Source organism: Triticum aestivum, chromosome 4B (genome assembly GCF_018294505.1).
Source record: "Triticum aestivum cultivar Chinese Spring chromosome 4B, IWGSC CS RefSeq v2.1, whole genome shotgun sequence".
Lineage (NCBI taxonomy): Eukaryota > Viridiplantae > Streptophyta > Magnoliopsida > Poales > Poaceae > Triticum > Triticum aestivum.
Window position 1 is genome coordinate 602,962,705 of NC_057804.1, and position 26,606 is coordinate 602,989,310.

At 43.4% G+C, this 26,606-nt stretch overlaps 3 protein-coding genes across 3 annotated transcripts; 1 reads left to right on the forward strand and 2 right to left on the reverse strand.

The window, feature by feature from the left end:
- Nucleotides 1-1,000: 1,000 nt before the first annotated feature.
- LOC123093515 (N6-adenosine-methyltransferase non-catalytic subunit MTB) lies at nt 1,001-6,663 on the reverse strand. Its single transcript, XM_044515497.1, has 7 exons — nt 6,478-6,663; nt 3,796-5,688; nt 3,615-3,698; nt 3,156-3,260; nt 2,936-3,044; nt 1,496-1,647; nt 1,001-1,379 (listed from the first exon to the last, which is right to left on the reverse strand). Exons 2-7 carry the CDS (start codon nt 5,605-5,607, stop codon nt 1,233-1,235), a joined length of 2,409 nt encoding a protein of 802 aa, XP_044371432.1. The 5' UTR covers nt 5,608-5,688; nt 6,478-6,663; the 3' UTR covers nt 1,001-1,232.
- Nucleotides 6,664-6,680: 17 nt separating this feature from the next.
- LOC123093517 (mitochondrial inner membrane protease subunit 2) lies at nt 6,681-9,264 on the forward strand. The gene is made up of 5 exons (XM_044515500.1): nt 6,681-6,880; nt 7,020-7,277; nt 7,392-7,464; nt 7,544-7,709; nt 8,833-9,264. The coding sequence occupies exons 2-5, from the start codon at nt 7,124-7,126 to the stop codon at nt 8,938-8,940; spliced, it is 501 nt and encodes a 166-aa protein (XP_044371435.1). The 5' UTR covers nt 6,681-6,880; nt 7,020-7,123; the 3' UTR covers nt 8,941-9,264.
- Nucleotides 9,265-10,334: 1,070 nt separating this feature from the next.
- LOC123093516 (tubulin-folding cofactor C) lies at nt 10,335-11,804 on the reverse strand. Its single transcript, XM_044515498.1, has one exon. The coding sequence runs from the start codon at nt 11,778-11,780 to the stop codon at nt 10,674-10,676; it is 1,107 nt and encodes a 368-aa protein (XP_044371433.1). The 5' UTR covers nt 11,781-11,804; the 3' UTR covers nt 10,335-10,673.
- Nucleotides 11,805-26,606: the final 14,802 nt, after the last annotated feature.

Genomic DNA, 26,606 nt, shown 5'->3' on the forward strand with positions numbered 1-26,606 from the left:
ACATAAGCTAGTAACTTACACACTTCACTAGACTATGTTACTACCTTCATAGTGGGTAGGAACATCTATGTAGTGTCATGCAACGATGTATTTATTAGGTTATAGACTCATTGTTTCTTGGAGTGTGTGATGTTCCGGTAACTTAGCTAGTTACCACAAGCACCTCTCTCTTCATTAAATATGTGCCACATAAGCAAAGTTGTATTGGAGTGTGTGATGTTACTTCTAAATTCCTTCCCATTGTGACCAGCCTAATGTTGTATAAAATTGTAGGGCGAGAAGGCCAAGGCTGATGTGGCAACTTGTTTGGAGTCTTACATGGTCGAGCATAGGGTCACAAGTGACTAATAAGTGAGGTTGCTATTGCCAGAATCCATTCACTGCTTGAAGCTGGATGGAAAACAATAAATGAAGCTCGCTTTGAACATGGGGCACCGCTCCGGGTGGTGAAGCGGATTTTAAACTTGATTAATAGTGGGACCATATACTATGCGTATCAGAAAGATGGATTCACACCTTTGGCATGCATCTTCAAAAGACTATTGAGAGCCTCTTCGTCAACCCCATTCTTATGTAGTGGTGTGACAATTTGCATATGCCACTTCAAATAAGTACTCCCTTCATCTCAAAATAAGTGTCTTAAGCTTAGTACAAATTTGTACTAGAGCCAGTATAAAGTTAAGACACTTATTTTGAGACGAAGGGAGTATTTGTACAATATGCAATTGTATTCATGATTATTGGATATGATATCACATTTAATTATATGTCTACATGTTGTCGTGCAAGTTTATTTTTGTGTCAAATATCTATATTTTCACCATGGGTCTTTGCCACTGCCGGGCACTCCCGGAACCGGCAAGCCACTGCAAGATCTTATTTCAAACAATATTTGCGACGGCACAGCCAACGAAGAGGTGATCACACTTCTCCGGCGCAGAGTTGCACATTACACACAAGAGAGGCATTAAGCCACCCCAAGTGCCCAAACACAAATCCATGCACGCGCAAAGGTAAGCTTCTTATTCTGATTGCTGCCGTTTCATCAAAACATCCATGACACTGACATACAGTACATTTTTCCGACGAACGAGCGGCTCAACCCCCCCTACAAGGTGCAAAATAAAAGCTACAGATATGGAAAAAGAAATGTAGCCACAGTTGCAGCTTGAAAACAGGTCACAGTTCACCGAGCTCCATGGAGGGGTCTTCCGCCATTAGCGCAGATGCTGTCAGTTCTTCGGCGGGGGTGACTTGGGCCTGAGCCCCTCGATCTCTGGAGTCGTCACGATCAGGTGCGGAGCGCCAGGGGGAGGGTTCCGACCGCCGCCTCCCTGCCACACCTTCCCATCGCTGTCCGCGAAGTTCTTGTTATACGCCTGCAAGAGTGAAGTTTCTTAGCAGAGATGACATTGACGTGTGGAGATCGTGGCAAGGCATATGCTCTTGTGTAACACTGTGCACGAGCATAAAAGTTGAATATCCAGCTTTCTACCTCTTTGTTGAAGTTGGAGTATGATAAGTCTTTCCCAAGAGTAAGCCAGCCAGGCCGAATGTTATGATCCTCGCCAAAGAGTTCAAGGCGCCTCTTTCCAAGAGCAAAATGCTCAATGATCCTGTACATGTCATCAGGTTTCTTCGTTGAACCTGTAAAAGAAGACATATACTTGTAGACATCACAAACGAATATTATGCTTCAATGGATGCGTTCTCTTCTTTTTTAAATGCTATACTTCAAAAAAAAACAATGTAAACATAAGGAATTCTGAAATACACTCCGAGCTGTCAACAAATGGATAACTAGATATCTGTACCATGATCATAGAAGAGAAAGTAGTAAGACCTTCCCTAGTAACTTCACCAAAATATGTGCTTTTCTTTCAAGCATACCAAAATGAAAATGACCAAGGCATAGCTATTCTGCAAAAGGCTATCACGCAAGGATAAATAGTACGATTATTTACACGAGTCAAAAACATCTGCTCATCTTCCACATCTGTTATGGCGCTGCTAGAAAGAGGGCGCGAGAAGGCTGGCCGGGGGCCTTTTTGCCCACGGCCAGGCAAGAGGGAAGGGATTTCCTTCTTAATTCTTGCTTGATTAGATTGATACATCTCCTCTCTTTATATAGAGAGGTTTACTTGACTCTCAAGCAAGGCTTACTTGACCCCTAAGCAAACGACCCTTATCTCTAATTAACCCTAAGACTAATGGGCCCATTAGGCGCATTACGTACTCTAACAACATCCCATTACCTTTATGCCAAGAATCAGCAGTACAACACATGCAATCTCTAACAACTCCTTTTAAATGTGCACACTCATGCATTTTAGGAAAACTAAAAAACATTTCACATGAATAAATGTTTTTCTAATCTTGGACATACTTTGATGGTTGCCATGAGATTATTATGCAGAAAATGCATGCATAGTGGCGCACTTGCTACAGCTGCTTCAGGATAATCAACGCCATATTGTTTTGTTTGAGTTTCAAAATTAGCGTTACAAGGATTATATTCAGAGTTCAAGCTTCATATGGGCAGGTCAACAAGAAAATAGCAGCAACAAAGATGTACTACCTCTGTTCACTAATGTAATACGTTTTGGCAGTTCAATTTGAACTGCCAAAACGTCTTATATTTAGGAACAGAGGTAATACAATTTTCTTCAAACCAGTTGTAATAAACCAATCCTTCCACAAGCCAGATGCAATATGCTTGTATCAACAAGTCAATTTCTTTAAAAATCATACTCCACTTTCATGGGCCAAACCATAAATTTCATACCATGACAACAACAAAGACAAAACAGTGAATTTAATTTCATACAGGAACAAGATAGGAAAGGAAAAGTGGCCTCAGCACAGTTTAGAAGACAGATATCATAAAACGAATAATAATAATGAGAATTAACAATGGCAGCTACGAGATAGATACCATCAGTGGGTTCTTCAGCTATTATTATATCAGTGTCAATATTCGCATGGATGACATGACCATCAGTGCTACGGCGTACCGTTCCTTTTATACCCATCAAACAATGCTCCTGCACAAAGAAAGATGGATACTTCAAAAGAATCCCAGAGACATGGGGAAATTGCAAAGTAAAAACAGAAAATAATGCTATAAAACATATAATACTTAATAACAGCACTACCTTTGAATGCTGCAACAATGTACGAGAATCATGTCGCAGACCTGATGATGCATTTTTCTTGTTGGTTTTCACCCAGCAAACATCCTCACACCTACGAAATCCCCACTGGACAAAAAAGATGTTTCAGCTAGCTTCATCTATTATTACGTTTCATCATTCAGCTGGAAACTGTATGACAGATCTAAATTAAATAAAACATTGCCTATATCTTTTGAAACAGATGAATACCACATTCGAAAGAGTGCGAGATTTATGCAGATTAGAGTTGACTGCAACTAAACGGAATGGCAATGACAGAAAACATGATCAAAATGCATTGTGGTTATAATGTTTTGGGGAGGACACATGAGACTGGATGACCTTCTGTAAGCTGGCATCATGCCATTGCCCAGAAATTTGACAATAAAGCAGAACGTAAAACTGCATGTGTTAGATTACTGAAAGAGAAAGCTGTCTTACCTTCTTCAAACATTGACGGCCTTGTTCAAGACCTACGCCATCACCAACCCAAAGGAAGAGAAAAGAGGGGGTATCAGCTATAGCCTGTTGATTCAAACAATTCACAGAAGGATATTAATAATTCTGAGGCATAAAATGAACATCCTTAAAAAGGATGAAACAACCAGACAAGAACAACAACCTCAATCTTCAAATTCATAATCTCCTCAGCATTCCAATATTCAATATGATCTGTTATTCCTGGTGCACGATGAACATACTCTTCCCATGGTGGATCCACAAGAATAACATCAAACTTTGTACCAAAAAATTCTGGAGAAAGAACATGTTGCCGTAGATCACACTTAAAATACATCGGTGGTGAAGCAGCGTTAGTAACAATTTCATCCTTCCTCTGTATGAGTTCTCTCAATTTTGGATAGTCCTCCGCTACACTTGTAAGATCCAATTCTCTAATGAAGTTTTGAGGTCGCATGCCAGTGTCCACAAAGTTCTGAGAGTAATCATTCTGTTCACCCCTTGAAGGAGCTTTTCTGATCGGTGCACCATGCCTATGTGGCACCCAACCACCAGATGGCTTATCATGTGCCATTTCACGATTTTGTGTGCTCATCTGGTTAAAACCCAATCCTGACATATTCGTTGGAGTACCCATTCCTGGGCCCATTTGATTTAAGTGAACATTATGAACAGGTCCAGCTCCCATACTTGGAGTGAACCTATGCTCGCCAGCAACTGGAGGAGGGATGTGAAGGTTAGGTGGAACAGAGAGCATGTTGACATCAACACCTCCTGCTCCAGGCCACACCATAGGTCCAGGAAACGGCGGCATGAAAACACCAGGTAGAAGAGGAGGGCCTGGAGAATGGGGAATATTTGGCCCCATGTGTTGCATTTGCCCTGGTGGCAGGGTGAGTGCACCAAATGAAGGTGGCGGCATAAGTGGCACCGGAACTCCAATTCTCTGAGAATCCCTTCCATTTGGCCTCCCCCTTCCTCTAGAGGATCTATCACCTTTAGGCCCTTGCTGAGTAAATGGAGAAACCATGCTGGTGCCACCACTTTGATCTGCTTCAGGATGATTGGTACTACTATCATCAGTCGTTCCAGGAGCTCCCACATCAGATCTTCTTCCAGAAACAGAGCCTTCTCGCCCAAAATCAAAATTGCTATTTGGCCTGATCTCTATTGAATCAGACCTGTCATACCGATTTCCATAGGTTGAAGAACCTCTGAAACTTTCAGATCTACCCCTGGAATCCTGCCGGTACCCAGCCCGACCATGAAAACTCGTGCCATCTAACCTTTCCTGTGTGCTCCTCCATTCAGAAACATTTGCCTCTTTAGGATCTCGCAATTGACGGCTCCTACTGTACTGCTCAGATCCTTCAACCTCTTGTGTTTTCACATTCCAACTGCTGTCTCTCCCTCTGTCTGGTGTATCTGGTATTTGTGAAGGTGGAGCGTCTCTATTCCTTCTATCCCCTGATGACTCCCATCCATCGTTACCCACTCTGGGTGATGTCTCCACTTTTTCCACACCACCCTTGCTTTCATGTCCGTACTCCACTGTATGCCCAAGAATCTCTTCCTTTTGATGACTTTGATCCACTGATCTGCTATCTTCATTGATGTTCTCAGCCATAGCAGATCCCCTCCTCTCATTGATATCCTCATCGGATCTCCCGCCCCTTGAACTACTAGAGTCTACACCTTTTCTAATTCCTCCCGACTCATCTGCGTGGTCGTGGATCATCTCTGTTTCCCTGCCGTGCTTATTATGGTCAGAAGAATAACCACCATCTCTTGTATCAGCCATGTCTGCAGAAGTTTCACTTCTTGAAGAGTCCCAACCTTTCCTGTCCTCTCTCTCCCTCCTATCAAAATCCCTATCCTTGGAACCATCAGGACTTCTCCTTGGAATCTTTGGTGATCTTAGATCTCCTATCACATGATAGTCATCTTCTTCAGCATTAGATTTAGACCCGTCCATCAGCCAACTGCAATTGCTGCTACCTCTCTTTCTAAGATTACAACCGAGTTGAGAAGCTTTGGCGGGAACCTTCAGATTCCACTGCATAGAGAAACATTTTATCAGAAAAGTGAACTTTAGAATAAGAAAATCAAGGAAACAAGGTCTTGCACACGCACACACACACACAAAAAAAAAAATCAAAATCTGAAGTTTGAGAAAGATTATAACAAGTTGAGCCAGATTCAGCATTAAGTATATATTATTAAATAGATGGAAACCGAAGTGTAGCACTGGAGCAAAATCTAAAACTGGAGTTTGGGAAAAACCAGCACATTGCATAGCAAACGTTGAGTAGCACACCTGATTATTCACTGGCACCAGAACAGGTGAAAACAATCGATTGCACGGCATACCACCAAAATAACAAGTTCAAGCCTGGGAAATGGATCAATCTACTTATAAAAGTCACCTACCCACCACCACATCATGTGATTATCTTGAGCTGTTCAATGACTAAATCCAACAAATTTGCTCGAACAAAAATACAGGGCGGGGAGCAGACAGGGGGCGGACCTAAACGCCCCAAATTCGTGAAGACAGGAGACCAGCCACCGGGCACCGGCACACTCCCTAAATTCGTGAAGTAATCACTGGACGACTAAAAGCTCGCGCATCACTAAATCAATCGCCGAAGACCTCGGACGGGGTGGAGGCAGCAGGGACGCCCGCGTCGACGCTAAGCTGTGGCACGGCGGCCGCTCTAGGGCGCAGCGGCAGCGGGCTACATGAGAGATTTCATAGCCGCACAGGGCGGGATTGGAGCCCGGGGAGGGGGTTATAGCACGCGAGCAGCTTCGGAGAGGAAGGAAGAGGGGGCGGGGAGCTTACCGGAGCGGGAGGGGAGGGCGGCCGCCTCCGGCGACCGGCGACGTTCGAACGCGGCGCGGTCGGTGGGGTGGTCGCCGCCGCCGCCGCCGACGGTGGGAAGTGCAGCGAGGGTTTGGGTGAGGGTCGGAGTGGTGGCCTAAACCGAACAGAACTAGTACAGAAGAGAGGCCCCGCTGTTTGATATGGGCCGTTGATTACGCGATCGGACGGCGGGCCGTAAGCGCTTCGCTAATTACCCTGTGGCTTCCGACGCCCTGACAACTCAAACCATCCGCCGCCACCACACACCGTCGTCGTCGTCGCCGCCGCCACTCCCGCCGTTCTTCCTCGCCGACCTCCACGGAGCCGCTCCAAAGCCTTGGCCGCCAGCCTCCGCCTCCACGGAACCGGAAAAGATTTCTCGGTAAGAGCCTCGGCTGATTGGATTAGTTTTCTCCTAATCTGCTCCATCTACATCTAATTGTTCGTCTGCGTCATCCACTATATTAGCTGCATAATTCTTTGCCGTACTAATGTACTAGTAGTACCGTACATCTCTGCAGTGTCTCCGCTTCAGAGCTCAGCTCACTGCATTTCTGCAGTGTCTCTGCACTTCAGAGGTTCAGATCAGACCCTACCTGTATGCAGTGACCGGATAGTTTTGATAATGGGAGCCCGCAGCCAACTTTGGTCGATCGCCAAGATGTCGGTGACCGGGGGTGTAATCGGCATCACCATTTCCGACCGCTACGTCACCGTGGTCGCCATAAAGGGCCATTCGATGCATCCCACCATGACGGCCACCGACAGCGCCTTGCGAGGTATTCGTGGCTTTGGTTTCCACAGATCAGTGCAGGCATGGAGAGTTGGGTTATCCTGCAATCCATACTCAGTGATTCTGTGGTGTGCTGACCAGGTTGCTCGGCTCGAACCAGGTGACATCGTGTTGGCGGAGAAGGCCTGCCTCGACCAGTACAAATTCTCTCGCGGCGATGTGATTTTGTTCAAGTATGTGTCGTGATATTGCCGGAAAATAGCGTAAAAAAAATGATCACGAAAATCCATGCAACTTTTTCTCTGTTTGCAGATGCCCTAGTAATCACAAGGAAGTGTTCGTCAAGAGACTGATTGGCTTACCTGGTGAGTGGATACAGCTCCCTGCGTCTTCTGAGATAATTAAGGTCCCACAGGGGCATTGTTGGGTTGAAGGGGATAATGCTGCTAGAAGCTGGGATTCGAGGTCATTTGGTCCAGTAAGTTACTTTCATCTCCAGTATCTGTTCAGCTTTACAAAACGATTTTACTTTGATTTGGCTGTTCTGGGTAAACGTTGAAGTCCAGTTGTTTGAGTGGAACATATTAGTTCCTCCAGTGTTAGAAGCTTGTTTGTTCAATGTTGGAGTAACCTCGTTTTGCTCCTGAGTACCTGCACTATTGTACTATCATGTGAGCTCCTTCCATAGAAAAACTGGGTCCCTGAAATATGCATATATTGGTGAAGTCTTATTGCGGTGGGGATATTAATCTCACTGGCTGTGTATGATGCTTAAGCTTTGTACCAGAAATATGTGGAGATTTGCAGTGAACAGTTATAAGAATTGGCAAGCTTCCTAGAGTATGTCAATTTCATGTACGGTTCCTTCATAATGGTTTTTAAAACAATGCTATGTCATGTTATATGCTAGAACATGCTGGATGACTAGCAGAACATAGTACTTGAGCTCCCAGCCTCCTGGTTCTCCGTTTCAAAAAAAAAAAGAGCCTCCTGGTTCTCCGTTTCAAAAAAAAAAAGCCTTCTGGTTCTTGCAACATGCTATACTATCTTTGTGTATTTGCAGTCTGAAGCAAAAAAAAAATGATACACTATAGTCTTCAGCATGTGGTGATTCATAAATAAAAAAACCTCTGGTGCCTACCCATAGGAACACCTAACAGAAGAAAACACTAAAGAAAGGCAGAGTAAAGAAAAAAGAAATCTGATAGTCAGGGAAAGCCATACTGTAAGTAACACAACAGCACAATACACTAGAAGGCAGGCACATTTGTGTGCTAGGGCCTAAGGTGGAAGAGTTTTAAGCTTGCCAGGCTGCAGTGGTGTTTTCTTCATGTTGCTGGGATTACCTGCTTTGAGATTGACATCGTGACGTGTCATCCATCAAGGCGGGTCTCACACTCTGGCTTGTGAGACCTGGTCTCATACAATTTTTTCCGTCCTAGAATTAGCATAGGATACATTAGAGCAAACAAAGTGTTGTGATAGACATGGAAACATAGTTTTCTTTTAATTAAATATCGCGCAGGGAATTCTTACTTCGACTAACTCTATTCTGTGTTGCATCATATGACTTGTTTCATTAACGTGTGGTGTTTTTTCAGATCCCTTTAGGCCTAATAAATGGGAGGGTCACCCACATCATCTGGCCGCCGTCGAAGATCGGCAGAGTGGAGAGAAAATGGCCCGAAGATAGAATTCCGCCGTTTTGATTCAACTCCTCGCTGCACGTGATGATGAGTTTAGCCTGTTTTGTGGCTACCAGAAGTTTAGCTACCCGTTGTTCAAGTTTTGGTGAGATTTGTTCCGAAATTTCCTTTTGCCCACCATTGTTGTTGCTGTTGCTTACCCGTGTAAACAATTTTGTCTTCGAATTGGTCAAATGTAAAACCTCAATCGAGACCCTTCACGTTCGATCATTTGTTTTGTAAACAAATACAGCTTGGCAATGGACCTTTGCAACTTGTTGTACTGGACTCGGCAGATGCAGATGGACAGAAAAAAAAAACTAAACTAGATTTTATTATTACTTCAAATTCTGCAATATGCAGCGTGTATGTACAGTACAGCAACAAAAACAAAAATGGCCAACTGAAATCCTAATTTATCTTTTTGCCAGAATTCCAAGCTCGATGTCTGATGACGACGACAATGGTGCTGCCGATGCTCTCCCGGTCCCCTCGACATTGTGAATCTACCAACACACTAGAGTGCTAGCTCCTTAGGGCATGTACAATGCTGGCATATGGATACAGATGCCCCATAAAAAAAGTACTCCCTCCGTCTCAAAATTCTTGTCTTAGATTTGTCTAGATACGAATGACAAGAATTTTGGGACAGAGGGAGTAGTTTGAGGCACCTCCATTTATTTATTTTTTCCCCAATGCAAGCTACCACTAGTGGGCCTTATTAAGAAATAGAAAATAAAGACTCTAGTACACATGCATCTCTATTTTTCACTCCAACCTTTTCAACTTTTGACACCGGATCACACGTTTTCTCTCCAATCACCCACCTCCTGTAGAGGACCCCGCTTACCTATCCGAACCTACTTTACCTCCGAACCTACTTTACCTAATATCTGATCCTACATTGGCATGCGAGGCATCACCCTGGGGCTATGCATTGTACATGCCCTTAAGGATGTTGAGTCTGTGCTGTAGTAGCAACAGCAATATGCTGCTTAAATTTCGCCTTCATGCAACTATGTCAGCAGGTCCTGGAACAGCTTGTAACCTTCTCCGGATCCGTCTGCACCCAGACAGCGATGTTGCAAAAGGTTAGAAGAAACAGTCACTGCCACTAGCAGGAGCAAGGGCCTTTAGCCATTTCTGAAGACTGTCCTCTCTGAACTTGCCATTCTCATCCACTATCAGGTATATATAAAGCCATCACCTCCAGCAGGGAATACATAGTGCTGCAGAGGTGTAGGTTAATACTTGGTGTGTACTGTATGGGCAAGGTTGCTTATGTACCTCCAGCAGGAAATACATAGTGCTGGAGAAGTTGGCTAACACAGATTTTACATGCAGGAAGGGGACTATGTACCAGTACCACAAAATCATGCATTCCTGCAAAATTATAAATTCCTCAACTCCTGGAGCACTGAAGGTCACAGAATTTGATAAACCAATATATTTGTACACCTGAATAAACATGTCTGCTTTCAGATGCCCATCAACCAAAACTCATACACCAAGCATGATTCTTGCTCAGAAAACTGCATGATCTTACTAAGAATGCATAACTATGAAATAATCAACACCCTTCTGAATACGCACTAAAGCATCCCGCGCTTCCAATTTACCCCTAGTTTGGCGAGCTCTAGATACAATGAGATCATAAACATGAATAAACGGAAGATGTAATCCCCAAAAGCATCAAGATTCAACAGTCCAGAACATTAATCCAAAACTGGGGCCAAAAGCGAAACCTCCCGAGCAGCTCACTTACAATCCTCCTTTTCCTGAACTTCTGAAATGTCGACAATCGGCAGACGCTCTTCCTCGGGAACCAAGCACCAGTTTGGTGACTGCACTGCCCTGAGCCATTTGAAGTCATCCACATTGACCCAGTTACCAGTGTCCTCAGCAAGCCCAGAATCCCTCAGATCATCTTCAATCCCTTCATACTTCAAAGCATGTGGTGCAAATCTCACACCGCTGCAGTCCTCGATGATCGGCCTGCTCCTCACCCGCAGGTAGAAATCTGTTGCCCTCGCTTCGTGAATCCTGATCTGATGCGCCGCCATCACAAATGTACAGCGCTCAACATCCTCTATGAGGACTGAGCCGAAAACAGGGCCAATGAAGACGCGGCAATCTCTCAACTTGTGAATGTACAGCGCCCGGCATTTGCCCTTGAGGTAAACCTCACAGGAAACAAGATCAGCAAGCGTGAAATCCCCATCCTTCTCGTTGGCAGCTCTCAGATCCCTCACCAAGGTAGCGCCATTCCTGCTCCTGAACCCAAACCCTGGCAGGATCGCATCGGGGTTAGGCTTTGGCTGCTCCTGGGGCGGCTGGGGCAGGGCGGGAGGATCCTGCGGGGGGTTCTTGGTGGCTTTGCTCTTGTTCCTGAAGGAGAATGACTTCTTGGGCCGGATCTCGGAGGCGGCGAGCTTGTGGGCGGCGCGGAGGTCGGAGACGGCGGCGAGCGCGGACCGGAGCTCGTACGGCGGGAGGGAGTGGGAGGCCTCCGCGACGAGGCGCTCGAGGTCGTCGACGGCGGATGAGGCCGCGGCGAGGGAGGCGGCAGCGCCGTCGGGGGAGGAGCGGCAGGCGGAGAGGGCGGTCTCCGCGGCGGCCTTGGCTGCGGCGAACCGAGAGAGGAAGGCGGCGACGGGGGACGCCTCGGGGGAGCCCGCGGAGGAGGCGGCGGTGCGCTTGGAGAGGCGCTCGAGCATGGCCAGGTGCTTGCGGTTGCCGGCGGCGGCTTTGGTGCTGTCGAGCTCCGGCTCCATCCCGGCAGCCGCAGCGGCGGCGCTGGACGCACTCGGATCCGTGACGGCTAGGTTTGGCTGCTTCCGGCCGATGCGACTTGGGCTCTGCATCAGTAAACAGCAACGTCAGGAGAGAATAGCCAAACATATACCAAACCAAAGTGTCAAAAAAATTCCATGCCAAAATACCAATAGTGGCTAACTGACTATAGCATGCTCAAAGAAAACATATATGCCCTTACATAGGATTGTTCTGATTTTTTCTAAACAAACTTTGTTTGAAATGTCCATTGATTTGTTTTTGCTCTATTATTAACAATGATTTGCTTATTTACATTTCAAATGCAACAGTTAGCAACTTAGCATCAAATTGGTTGTTTCTCTAATGCATTTCTTTTTACAGAAATCGCTCTCTTAATTTAGGGTCCTTTATCCAAATAACAAACATACAAATGCAGGATTTTCATAATGTAGAAAGCATCATTTGTGTCAAGATGCCACAAGGTTTCGGCTCTCTTATAGGTAAACCGTATACATGATTCCATCCCATATTGTTGTTTACAACTATTAAGTGCTGACAACAATATGTCTGGCACTTTGACATTCTGGTGAATATCCTCTAAATAATTTTGAAAAACAAGTTATTGTCTCGTTTCATATATATATATATATGTGTGTGTGTGTGTGTGTGTGTGTGTGTGTGTGTGTGTGTGTGTGTGTGTGTGTGTGTGTGTAGAGAGAGAGAGGAAACTATTCTGATCACGACGCTGTATATAAGGCGCGATGCGGACGTTTCCAAACTCCCGAGGAACCTAACCGACTGGTACAAAGAAAAAAGACCCACCGGCCCTATCCTCTCCCAATCCCATCTGCCCTCTCCTCCTCACCGCATCACGCCGCCGCCTCCCTCCCTGGCCCGCGCCGCCGCCGGCCCCTGCCACTAACCGCGCCGCCGCCGGCCCTACCACTAACCGCGCTGCGGTCGGCCCTACCACCAACCACGCCCCACCTCCACCCCGCGCATCCTAACCCCGGACTCCGCGCATCGTTGTCGGGCTGTGGATCTCCGAGCGCCGTCGCAGTCTAGCCGCCGCCGTGACCCCCTGCTTCCCCACCAGCCCTTACATACGAGCCGCTGTCGGATGCCCCTCCACCATGCATCGTCGGCGTCGGAAAAACCACAGCGTGTTGCCTCCTGCTCCGGTGGTGGCTGGCGGCTCAGGGGGGTGCAGGTTGAAGATGAACTGCAGGCCCTCCCTAAAGTAAATGTCAAGTGCCTCTCTGCTACCATGCGTTCAGTTTCGACAGTAGCATTCAGATTCAACAGTAAATTTCAGTTTCGACAGTTAAGTTCAGAGTCAACAGTTTTTACCTCATCTGTTGTAGTCAGGTGGTTTTTGGTGATGTTAATTTTACATCCATTTTACATCATCTTCTGGAGATGCTATTAGAATACCACTTGAGATTGACGATGTCTGTCTTGTGTTGCTTCAGCCTTGACATCTTACGGCTCACTGGAGCTGCTCCAACGACAGAACGATCCATCACAACAGAGCAGTGCCCTGGACGCCGTCTACAGATTCCTCGGATCTTCCTCCACACCTCCGACAGCCACCTCTGCCTGAACTGCTTCAGCGACCAACCCAATGATGCTGAGGTCGACACGGCTACGGCAAAGAGGTTGTACACTTGTTACATCACTTATTACTATACATTCACGTCGATCTATTAGGGCTATTTTGGTTCAACGGAAAAACGTCGATCCACTGGTTGTTGCCATCACTCTAAATTTCTACATGCTCTCCTTACATAAAATCACCATATTTTTTCGTATGCATGCCAGATATTATACACAGTCATGCTAAACATGTAGAGAAAAAGAGAAGAGTTTTGCGCGGCAATACAATGCCATGCAGACATTGCTCCATGGTGGGTTCAATGGCAAACCCTCCCCACCCCTCTCCAGATTGTAATCCAGAGGAAGATATCTGTTCTGAGGCAGTTTCAGACGCCGCTGGCCACTCCTATTTACCCCCCAAGGTGTTTGCTTCTACCTTGGCATGATTATGTTAGTCATATCATGCATATATTGCCTTGCAGTGCTTACTTTTGACATCATATATGTCATCTGCTTAGTTTAGACATGTTCTGTAATGTCATTTGTTTAGTTTCTATATCATATATGGGAATTATGCAGTCTCATGTTTTTTAGCCAGCCATAATATATGTGAAATATGCAATGCCATCCTGTTTAACCAGGCATCATATATTTGAATGATATCTTGCCCATCCTTTTCTTCATTACATTTCCATTTGTCGACAATGTTTGTACATTAAACTACTCTTCCTGTGAATCATCCATTTGGGTGGGAGATGGAAAAATCTGGAGTGAAAACAAGGCCTTCAGAGCAGACAGTGCTACCTGTCAAAGCAGATCTCTTGTTGGGTCCCGATAGCTCCTCAGAGATGGATTCAGAGACAGATAACTAGTCCTATTCCCCCACTGAGGTGTATGCTCTAACTTGGCACGGTTATACTGCTCATATCATGCATATGGTGTCTTGCATTGCATAGTTTAGACATCATATACATAATATTCAACACCATGTTCTTAGTTCAGACATCATATCGAATGCCCTCTGTTTAGCATATAAATCACATATGTGAATTAAATGATGCGATCCTGATTACTTAGATAACATGTAGGTGAATTATGTCATGCGATCTTGTTTAGTTATTCATCATATCTTTGAATTATGTTATGCTATGCTATCCAGTTTAGATAGACATCATATATGCGAAATTATGTCATGCTATCCTTTTTAGTTAAACAACATACATGTCAATTATTTCATGCCCTCTTTTTTCCACACTATCTATTGCATATGTCTCATACAATGTCTGTACATTCAACTATGTTTCCTGTTTATCAACCATTTGAATTGGAGCGGGTGATGCCAGTATCTAGCGGACTAAAAACACGGTCTTCAAATAAAACAGTGCTACCTCTTGGTGGAGATAGCACCCCGGTTGTACATGCACAAGAACCAGCCCTACCACACATAACCCAAACTCTCGCAGATTGTACCCCTACTGCGATGGACAGAGAACCAGCTTTACCCAATCTAACCCCAACCCCAGCCGATAGTAACCCAGTTCCTGTTGACACAACACCATCTCCACCACAGAGCTCCCAAACAAGAGCAGTTAGTAAGGCAGCTCCAATGCCCAAAGGGCCAGTACTATCACGGCGAACCCCAACTCCACCAGTTAGTACGCCTATTCTTGTGGAGGAAGCACAACCAGCTAGTCGTAGTTTAGCATCTATCGCATTTGATGTTGTTAAATCGTATGTGCGTATCTTCCCATCTTGGAAATATTATACTGAAGATGAAGGAAAATGCCAGTTGCAGGTGTTTTTCCAGGAGTTATGTGTAAGTAATGTTATTCATGGAAATTACTTTGCTTCGTCCCATACATCCTACCTCCATGATGGTTATAATACAGCAAATTTTCCCATTTTTCTCTACAGAGAAGGACCGATTTGGAAACTCAGGATGAGGTAACCTGTGCTAATACCTCTGCTATCTTCAAGAATGCTTGGTGGTAGTATCGGAATTACCTGAAGAAAACGTACTTCACCGGCAAAGAAACTCATCAAATTCCCTTACGTTCTCCTGAGACACATTTACTGGACAATGACTGGGAACGCCTTGTTCTGTACTCGTCCCGAACCAAGAATGTGATAAGGTCTATGAGCTCATTTTCTATTTTTAAGTATTATATTCTTGTGTCTTACTGTACTCTGTTCATGTAGAACAAGTGCCTAAACCTGAAGAACAAATGTTCTAATTTAAGATTCCATTGCTATCACAGTTCAAAAAAGTGCTAGGCGTTAATTGTGCGTTTTGCCACCGCCTTACGCTTTACTGACCAAAGCGCATGCTTATGCGCAGTTATGCATAGATTATGCGTAGTTATGCGCAATGCATTTTGCCAACGCCTAGAGCCTAGGCGCGCTTAAGCGCGCCTTTTTTAACTATGATTGCTTTGCTCTTGTATTACTATATTTACTCATGCAAACTTATTTTTAAATTGAAGAATCCAATCGAAACTCCAATGGCACAGCAGGTATGTTCACGCATGTTTCTTTAACAGGTTTGCTCTTATCAATAGCTCTATTGATTTCAATTTCAATTGTGTATACAGTTGACTTTCATATCATGCACATTACTAGCATCACAACAGAGCCAATAGTGTTGTTGTACATGTAGACCCGTGGTGCCCATCTGAAATCTTGTTGTGCCGTGTAGTTTCCCACGCTTTGTATTCTTTCATTGCTGCTTTGTCTTGAACTAATATGATTTGAACCGTGTCTCTATTTTGATTTGGCAAGACAATGCAGTGACCATAGGACATAGATATATGTTTGTTTGATGCTTTTATTATGTACTAGTACTTGGCAATAGAAGACTTGGTAGTTTAATCCTGTCCACCTTACTACTGAACTGGTTCACCGAAATGAGTTTCATATACTAGTACATGCTAAACTTGTTATGTGTCTGCTTGTTTCTTCTTTTAGAATGTTGATAGAATATTGCGGAAGAGTGCCTTATTAAGCAATGGTAAAGGAAGTAATGCAGATAAGGTTCAGGATAGTGACACATCCTTGTTGGTCTCCAACAAAGCTGATAAAACAGCTAAGGAAGACTATCTTGAAGACAGCGAGACAACCCCAAAGTCTTGTCTTGGTTTAGTGTTCGAGTTACTGGCCACTACCGCTTGCACAAGCTATTCAAACTCATTGTCTGAACCAGTTCGGTTTCTTGAGTCTCAACTACAAGATGAAAGACATCGTTCAGTTGTGCTGCGACAAGAAGCGGAAGGACTACGGAAGTCCCTGGAGCATTCAGATGCATACTTTCTGGTGCAACAGAAAGCGTTGGAGGATTTTAGCGCCAAACAGGACAAAGCTAATCAGCTTGCTAAGCTTATTGCCAGCATGGTGGATACCCAGGATAACGTTTCTTGAGCTCTTTTGAAGTTGTTTCAGTTATGCTCTTGTTTTGCTGCCGCGTTTATTTGCACTGGTGGCCAATTTTGACGGCCAGTGTATGTAATGTGCTGCTTTGTTCCCTATATTTGCACTGGTGGCGAACTTTGATGCCCAGTGGATGTAATATGTGTAATAGGGGTAATAGGCTAGCGTTAATTGCTTGCTTATTTATTTTCTTATTGTCTTGTTTAGTTGTTTACTTGTAGTCACTGCAGTTCTTTTTCTGTTTTTTTAGTGGCCACAATAGCCTATTTTTGGCAACTAGGCAAAAATAATCATGGCAACACACGGACTGTTGTAACCATGGGCCTCCTGCAGGCCGTATGATCCATGGGCCTTCGTACGGCCGTAGGATCCATTGGCCTTCTATACAGGCCATAGGATCCATCAGCCTTCCATATGGGCCTTAGGGTCCATGGGCCTTCTACGGGCCGTAGGGTCCATGGGCCTCCTACGGGCCGTACGATCCATGGGCCTTCTACGGGCTGTACTATCCATGGGCCTCATACGGGTCGTAGGATCCATGGACCTTTTACGGGGCGTATCATCATTTCGCCAATCATGGGCCGTACTATTCGTGGACCATAGCGGGTCGTTAATAGGCCGTATTTGATAACTCTATGAAAACAGCCCAACGGGTTTTTTTGACATGAAAACGGCCCAACGTATTAACAGTCCGCAAACGTGCCGACTGTAACGACAGGCTGAATTTGGCCCACAAGCAGAAAATGACAGTAACGGGCCGTATGTACCGAATGATGCAAATGAGCCCAAGAATCAATGGGCCCTGAGAAGGCCGAAAGATAACTTGGGCTGGAAATGGCCCAATGGAATAACGGGTCGTTAATGGGTATAAAGTGATACACTCTTCATTACGGGCCACTTTCACCACGGGACGTTAATGGGCCAAGAGTTACAAAGGTCCTCATATGGGCCAAAAGAAGTCATGGGCCACACATGGGCCGGAAGTTAAAACGGGCTGAATCATATTGGACGGCCCAGATGACGCTACTGGGCCTAATTCGGATAGGGTGTAACGGGCCCTGGATTAGCGGGCTGTAAATGGGCTATATGCGAACAGGCCGTTAACAGGCTTTCGTTGGGCCGGCCCGACACCTTTTGACCAAGTCAAACGGGCCGGCCTTTTCATAGGAATGGGCCTCTGTTGGGTCGTGCCACGTGTCGCCGTATCATAGGCGCCTTCGGTCCAATGCGCGGATGACATCTGTCCCAACGGTGAGCCGACACGTGTTTCCTCCAGCCAATGATGATTTTACACGTGGAAAATCCTCATTGGTCGGAGCTATTAACGGGTTATCGGATCCAAAACCCGACCCGATAGCTTAACGGCGTTCCGTTATGGTGGATGCCAGGTGTCGGTCACCCTTGACGAAAGCACTTCTGTGACGCGCGATTTATCGTCATGGAAGTGGACACTTCCGTGATGATAATTTTGTTAATGTCATGGAACACTTCTACGACAGCACATGTATGACTATCTTGATTCTGTCATAAATTTGTCATGAATGTACATGCATGACAAAAATGCGGCCTACTGTGACAAACACGTATCATCACGGAAGTGTATCTTTTTTGTAGTGATAGTTGTGCTAGTTGTGTTTTCAGGGACAGGACAGTCGACCAAGCTGAATTGCTATTAAATAATATGTTGGCCAATGAAAATAATTGGGCACCTCCTGAACCAACTCATAAGCCAACTCCAAAGAAAAGAGGTGTTCTATTTCTCAGTCCTGAAGATATGCAAGAGGCAAAGAAATCTATGAAAGAGAAAGGTATTAAAGCTAAAGATGTTAAAAATTTACCTCCTGTTGAAGAAATTCATGGCCTCAATATACCACCTAAAGAAATACAAGGTCTTGATAACCCGACACAGGTAGTGAAGGTAAACTCTCTTTATAGATATGATAAAGTTGAAATCTCGTCTACTAAGTTTGCTAGCCAATGCTTGGATGAATTTGATGATTTTATGGATAAACAAGCAAATTTCAATGATTATGTTAGTAGACAATTGAAAAATAATGTTTGTATGATTGGACGCTTGAGTGATTATATGTCTAGAGTTAAGGGTGAACTTAAACTCACTAGTAAACATGTTTCTATGGTCACCACTCAAGCTGAACAAGTACTTAAGGCTTAGAATGAATTGCTTGATGAATTAAATAATAAACATGACTTTGCTGTTAGAGTGGCTACTAGAACTGGTAAAATGACTCAGGAACCTTTGTATCCTGAAGGCCACCCTAAGAGAATTGAACAAGATTCTCAGAGAAATAATTTAGATGCTCCTAGTCCTTCTAAAAAGAAGAAAAAGAAAGATGATAGGACTTTGCATGCTTCTAGTGAATCTAATGTAGAAACACCTGAGAATCCTAATGATACTTCTATCTCTGATGCTGAAACACAATCTGGAGATGAACATGAACCTAATGATAATGCTAATAATGATGTTCATGTAGATGCTCAACCTAGCAATAACAACGATATAGAAACTGAACCTGTTGTTGATCTTGATAACCCACAATCAAGAAATCAACGTTATGATAAGAGAGACTTTGTTGCTAGGAAGCATGGTAGGGAAAGAGAACCATGGGTTCAGAAACCCATGCCTTTTCTTCCTAAACCATCCAAGAAAAAGGATGATGAGGACTTTGAGCGCTTTGCTGAAATGATTAGACCTATTTTCTTATGCATGCGCTTAACTAATATGCTTAAAACGAACCCTTATGCTAAATGCATGAAAGATATCATTACAAATAAAAGAAAAATACCTGAAGCTGAAATCTCCACCATGCTTGCCAACTATACCTTTAAAGGTGGAATACCTAAGAAACTTGGTGATCCCGGAGTACCCACTATACCATGCTCCATCAAAAGAAATTATGGTAAAACTGCCATATGTGATTAGGAGCCGGTGTTAGTGTTATGCCTCTTTCCTTATACCATAGACTTGAATTAAGTAAGTTGGCACATACGGAGATATCTTTGCAAATGGCTGATAAATCAACTGCTATACCTATCGGCATTTGTGAGGACGTGCATGTTGTTGTTGCGAATGTTACTATCTTAACAGACTTTGTCATTCTTGATATTCTTGAGGACGACAATATGTCGATTATCTTTGGTAGACCCTTTTTAAATACTGCATGTGCTGTTATTGATTGCAACAAAGGCAATGTCACCTTTCATGTTAATGGTAATGAGCATATGGTACACTTTCTGAGGAAACAACCTCAAGTTCACAACATAAATTCTATTGGGAAAATTCCATCAATTATATTTGGAGGTTTTGAATTTCCTCTTCCTACTGCAAAGAAAAAGTATGATATTCTTATTATTGGGGATGTACATATCCCCGTTGAGGTAACCTAGTGTCACTTTGAAATTTCTCCGGTTTCATGTGATTCGGAATGAGTTTGTTAACAAGACTTGATCAACCTTGTTAGTGGATTCCTTTTGATGAGCGTGAGATGGATGAAGTTAGAAGGCACAACCTTCTATACCCTCTCTTTACTTTCTGTTACTTAGAATAAATAAAGTAAAAATAGTATATTATGTTTGTTTTCTTAATTATCTATGCAATAAAAAATATCACGAAAATAAAAGTTTTCCAAATGCCATGCCAATTTAATATGATTTTTTCTGGAATATTTGAGAATATTTGGCACTGAGAATACAGCAGGGGGAGCAAGCACCTGGCCACGAGGGTCCAGGGCGCGCCCCGCTGCCTCGTGGGCCCATGGTGGCTCCCCTCCACTTATTCCTGCACCCACACACTCCATCTTCCTCCCAAAAAAATCACTACCTAGATCAAGCACGAGTTCTAGCTCGTTTGCTGCCATTTTCGATCTCCTTGCTCAAACTCCATTCACAAAACTGCTTTGGGGATTGTTCTTTGGTATGTGACTCCTCCAATGATCCAATTAGTTTTTGTTCTAGTGCTTTATTCGTTACAACTTCTTGCTGCTTAGGTGACCCTGTTCTTGATCTTGCATGTTAAATTTATGAGGTTCCAAGTAATTCTAATGCATGATAGAGGCTCTAGGCACTTGTGGGAGTAGTTTCTATCAATTATATTGAGTTTGGTTTACTTTTATTTTGAGCACTAAAAATTTCAGAAATTTTTCAAAGGAAGAAATATGTTCAGGAAAATGTACCAAGGTGGTTCTTCAAGGAAGAAAGGACCCAAGCTCGCAATGCGTGAGCAAGATGACAAACCACCAAGGGAAGCTGACGTGCGGCCTTGTGAGTGGCCGTCTGAGGATTTTATGATCAAAGTAGGCATCAAGGATGAATTTGATGTATGTGTGCATAATGCCGACCTTGAGGAATTCATGCAAGATAAGTGCCCTCAATACCAATACTTAACTGATTCATTTGTGAGAAGGTTTAAATTTACATCCTCGCGCAATTCTCAAAGTGTCCTGTTTGGTATTTATGATAAATCATATACCATGGACCTAGAAGATTTTACTACTGCTTGCAAACTCCCACAGTGGGGAAGTGTTAATGAACCTCGTAAATCTGAATATAAATACTTTCTTGCTAGTATTACTGTGGGAGAATCTAGATAAATAGCACAAGCTACCATAGAGAGCATTCATTTTCCTGCTATACATTATTTTGCTCTCTTCATTAGTAGATGCATTAATGGTAAAGATGAAGCATGTCACATGTGTGTTCCTGATCTTTGTGTTCTCAACAGTGCTGTATTAGGTGATAAACAATACAATCTGGGGGCAATTGTTGCACGTAGGTTGCATCATAATGGTTTAGCTGGAGACTTGTTTGGAGGAATTTATGCGACCTGTGTGGCTAATTATCTTGATATACCTATACATGAAAATGACACGGAGTTGGTTCCCGCTTATTTAGATTATAATGCCATGGTTAGTCATCATTTTCTTGAGAGAATGAACAATTCCTCCAGTATCGACTAATCTTTGATAGACGTCATGTTGTTCATATTACTCTCCCTGCTCCTACCCTTTTTGATTATCAGGCAAAAAGAAGATATGTTATAACCAGGGAATAGGCAAATGAGTACGGGAGAAGAGCGGAGGCAGCCCGCCGCCAGGCTGCAGCTCAGGAGGCAATGGCTGCTGCATCTCAGTACGACCCCAGTCACAACTATGAATATCAGCCAGGCTACCCATGGCCATAGACCAAATTAGGCCAAAAGCCTAAGCTTGGGGGAGTACGTATTCCTCACCGACTTTACATTCATGTTCACACACTCATTCTAGTGTCGGTGCTCATACTCTTTCATTGTACTATCCATGCTAGTTTAATCTTATTTTCCTGTTGTCTTCTTGTGTGTTAGATAAACCTTAAGAAAAACCAAAAAATATAGTTAGTTTAATTTCCATGCCTGTAGTAGTAATAAATAAAAGAAAAACCAAAAAAGATTTCTCGTTCTTCTTTTTGCTTGTTGGGAGCTTTCCCATGTAAATAGTTTTATTTCTTTTCTTCTCCTTTGAGCGTCGAGAGGAGAAGACCATTATGAAAATGTCTAAGTGGCTCTCATATGCATAATTGATTTACTTTGACCAAGAGCCCATATTACTTTGTCTTCTCCCTTGAAATGAATGCTCTTACAGATTCCAGCTTAGTCCAATGCACGTGCACTATTATTATTATCCACATTGTTCGATCGTGCAAGTGAAAGGCAATGATAATGATATATGATGAAATGACTGAGATAAGAGGAGCTGGTATAAACTCGACCTCTCTTGTTTTTGTAAATATGATTAGCTAATCGTTCCTGATTCAACCTGTTATGAATAAACATGTTTGCAATGACAATTAGAGATTATGGTTGCTTATGCCATGCTTAATTATCTATGAGTTTATAATGGTTTACCTTGCGTGCCAACATGCTATTAAAATGGCTGTGATGTGGTATGATAGGATGGTATCCTCCTTTGAATGAATTGAGTGACTCAACTTGGCACATGTTCACGCATGTAGTTGAAAAAGAATCAACATAGCCTCCATGATATTTATGTTCATGGTGGATTATATCCTACCCATGCTTGCACTTAGTGTCTATTAATTTTAATGCATGTTCATGACTGTTGTCGCTCTCTCAGTTGGTCACTCCCCAGTCTCTTTCTAGCCTTAACTTGTACTAAGCGGGAATACTGCTTGTGCATCCAAATTCCATAAACCCCCAAAGTTATTCCATATGAGTCCACCATACCTTCCTATATGCGGTATTTACCTGCCGTTCCAAGTAAATTTGTATGTGCCGAACTCCAAACCTTCAAATAAAATTCTGTTTTGTATGCTCGAACAGCTCATGTATCAACTAGGGATGTCTGTATCTTCCATGCTAGGAGGGTTATTCTCAAGAGGAGTGGACTCCGCTCCTCATTCACGAGAAAATGGCTGGTCATCGGGATGCCCAGTCCCATGCTCAAATCCAATCAAAATAATTAAACAAAACTCCCCCAGGATTGTTGTTAGTTGGAGGCACCCGTTGTTTCGGGCAAGCCATGGATTCATGATTGTTGGTGGAGGGGGAGTATAAAACTTTACCATTCTGTTTGGGAACCTCCTATAATGTGTGTAACATGGAAGATATCGAGATCTCTCAGTTGTTATGTTGACAATGAAAGTATACCGCTCAAAATGCTATTATCTCTGTTTAAAAAATCAAGCTCTGGCACCTCTACAAATCCCTGCTTCCCTCTGCGAAGGGCCTATCTATTTACTTTTATGTTGAGTCATCACCCTCTTATTAAAAAGCACCCGCTGGAGAGCACCGCTGTCATTTAAATGCATTAATATTAGTTTATATTGGGTATGACTATGACTATATCTCTTTTACCATGAATTACAAGTTTAGTCAGTCCTTGATCTTTAAAGGTGCTCTGCATTTATGTTTTGCGGTCTTAGAAAGGGCTAGTGAGATACCATCTTGTTATATCATATTATGATTGTTTTGAGAAAGTGTTGTCATCCGAGTTTTATTATTATTGCTCGCTAGTTGATTATGCCATTGATATGAGTAAACATGAGACCTAAGTGTTATTGTGAATGTGGTTAGTCATAATCTTTGCTGAAAACTTGAGTGCTAGCCTTACATATTTACAACAACAAGAGCAAATAGAGTTTGTAAAAGTTTTTCTTTATCACTTTCAGTTTATCAACTGAATTGCTTGAGGACAAGCAAAGGTTTAAGCTTGGGGGAGTTGATACATCTCCGTCGTATCTACTTTTCCAAACACTTTTGCCCTTGTTTTGGACTCTAACTTGCATGATTTGAATGGAACTAACCCAGACTGACGCTGTTTTCAGCAGAACTGCCATGGTGTTATTTTTGTGCAGAAATAAAAGTTCTCGGAATGACCTGCAAATCCACGGATGCACTTTTCAGAATTAATAAAAAATACTGGCGAAAGAATTAATGTCAGGGGGGCACACCCTGGTCACGAGGGTGGGGGTGCGCCCCCTCCCCTAGGGCGCGCCCCTGCCTCCTGGCCCCCTGGACGTCCATCGACCTCAACTCCAACTCCATATATTTGCTTTCGCGGAGAAAAAAATAAGAGAAGAAGGGCTCATCGCATTTTATGATACAGAACCGCCGCCAGGCCCTAAAACCTCTCGGGAGGGCTGATCTGGAGTCCGTTTGGGGCTCCGGAGAGGGGAATCCGTCGCCGTCATCATCAACCATCCTCCATCACCAATTTCATGATGCTCACCGCCGTGCGTGAGTAATTCCATTGTAGGCTTGCTGGACGGTGATGGGTTGGATGAGATTTGCCATGTAATTAAGTTAGTTTTGTTAGGGTTTGATCCCTAGTATCCACTATGTTCTGAGATTGATGTTTCTATGCCTTTGCTATGCTTAATGCTTGTCACTAGGGCCCGAGTGCCATGATTTCAGATCTGAACCTATTATGTTTCCATGAATATATGTGAGTTCTTGATCCTATCTTGCAAGTCTATAGTCACCTATTATGTGTTATGATCCGTTAACCCCGAAGTGAGAATAATCGGGATACTTACCGGTGATGACCGTAGTTTGAGGAGTTCATGTATTCACTAAGTGTTAATGCTTTGGTCCGGTACTATATTAAAAGGAGGCCTTAATATCCCTTAGTTTCCATTAGGACCCCGCTGCCACGGGAGGGTAGGACAAAAGATGTCATGCAAGTTCTTTTCCATAAGAACGTATGACTATATTCGGAATACATGCATACATTACATTGATGAACTGGAGCTAGTTCTGCGTCAGCCTATGTTATAACTATTACATGAGGAATCGCATCCGACATAATTATCCATCACTGATCCAATGCCTACGAGCTTTTCACCTATTGTTCTTTGCTTAGTTACTTTGCCGTTACCACTGTTACAATTACTACAAAATTGCTACTGTTACTTTTGCTATCATTACCATAACTTCCATACTACTTTGCTACTAAATACTTTCCTGCAGATACTAAGTTATCCAGGTGTGGTTGAATTGACAACTCAACTGCTAATACTCGAGAATATTCTTTGGCCCCCCTTGTGTCGAATCAATAAATTTGGGTTCAATACTCTACCCTTGAAAATTGTTGCGATCCCCTATACTTGCGGGTTATCATATGGTACGTCCACGTTGATGAACACTTCAACCCATAGAGGGTAACTGTTGCGCGATTCCACAAAGGGCTCCACCCAGAAGGGCCCATGAAGAAGCAACCTTGTTTATGCCATCATGGCTTTCCGCCACGAAGGACTAGCTTCACTCGGGGTAGATCTTCATGAAGTATGCGATCTTCTTGCCCTTACAAACTCCTTGGTTCAACTCCACCAGCTTTGGAGGCTCCCAAGTGACACCTGACCAATCTAGGCGACACCACTCTCCAAAAGGTAATAGGTGTTGTCGTTGATGATGAACTCATTGCACTTGTGCTTCAAAAGATAGCCTTATCAACACTCAATCACTCTCTCATAGATTTGGCATGGTAGTAGAAAAAGGATTGGAGTGTAAAGCAACTTGAGGGGGCTAGAAATCAAGGATCAAAGGTTGGGGTGGAATCCCCTTGATGTCCCTTAGTAGAAATGATGTCTCCCGCATTCTATCCCCGTCCCGATGTGCGTCTAGTATCATCAGCGGGCATGTGGAGGTGTGTCTTCAATGGATCTCGCGGGATACGGTCGGTGCTGGTCTTTGGTGAATCTGTTTGGATCCGGTCTTCGTTCGTCTTTGTTTGGGTGTTTACAGGTTTGATCCTTCTGATCTACGAGTTTCTTTATTGGTGATGGTTGTTACTTTGTTGCGCTGGTCCTATGGGGCCTTAGCACGACGACTTTCTGACTGTCTACTACAACAAGGTTTGCTCGGCACCAGTGAGAGAGGGGCGATGATGGAGGCGCGCCTTTGGGTCGCTCTAGTGCTTGTAGTCATCGCTAGGTGGTCCACAGACATGGTTTAATTTTTATTACCTCTATTGTTTTTTGTACTGCCATCATTGAAGATGAATAAATTGGAAGTTTTTCACAAAAAAAGAAAGACTATCACATTTGTTTTCAATAGTTTGTTAGCTTTTGATTTGTTTCTCCCTCAAAAAATACTTTTGATTTGTTTCGTTTATATTTTTCAAGGGACTCAAATTTGTTCGAGTCATGCATACATGTTGAATTTGTGTTTCTACAGTGCTAACACCTTTTATTTTAAATATGGCAGACCCTTGTACTCCCTGGAATTCATACATTCATCTTCAAGTATGTAGAGTTAATTAATGCGACCCATTTGATTTCGTGAATAAAGTGTATGACTTTTTTAGAAGAGAAAATTATCATATGCCCCTTTTTATGCCATGATACACTAATTGGAGGATCCCATATAGTAATCTTTTTTGCACAAT

Bases quoted from the DNA above. Each gene is read 5' to 3' on its own strand.
- LOC123093515 (XM_044515497.1), bottom strand. From the start codon at position 5,607: ATGGACGGGTCTAAATCTAATGCTGAAGAAGATGACTATCATGTGATA. The intron at 3,261-3,614 runs GTAAGACAGCTT...TTTTTTGTCCAG, and splicing joins GCCGTCAATGTTTGAAGAAG to TGGGGATTTCGTAGGTGTGA. The intron at 1,648-2,935 runs GTATCTATCTCG...CTTCTTTTACAG, and splicing joins AGCTGAAGAACCCACTGATG to GTTCAACGAAGAAACCTGAT.
- LOC123093517 (XM_044515500.1), top strand. From the start codon at position 7,124: ATGGGAGCCCGCAGCCAACTTTGGTCGATCGCCAAGATGTCGGTGACC. The intron at 7,465-7,543 runs GTATGTGTCGTG...CTCTGTTTGCAG, and splicing joins GGCGATGTGATTTTGTTCAA to ATGCCCTAGTAATCACAAGG. The intron at 7,710-8,832 runs GTAAGTTACTTT...GTGTTTTTTCAG, and splicing joins ATTCGAGGTCATTTGGTCCA to ATCCCTTTAGGCCTAATAAA.
- LOC123093516 (XM_044515498.1), bottom strand. From the start codon at position 11,780: ATGCAGAGCCCAAGTCGCATCGGCCGGAAGCAGCCAAACCTAGCCGTC.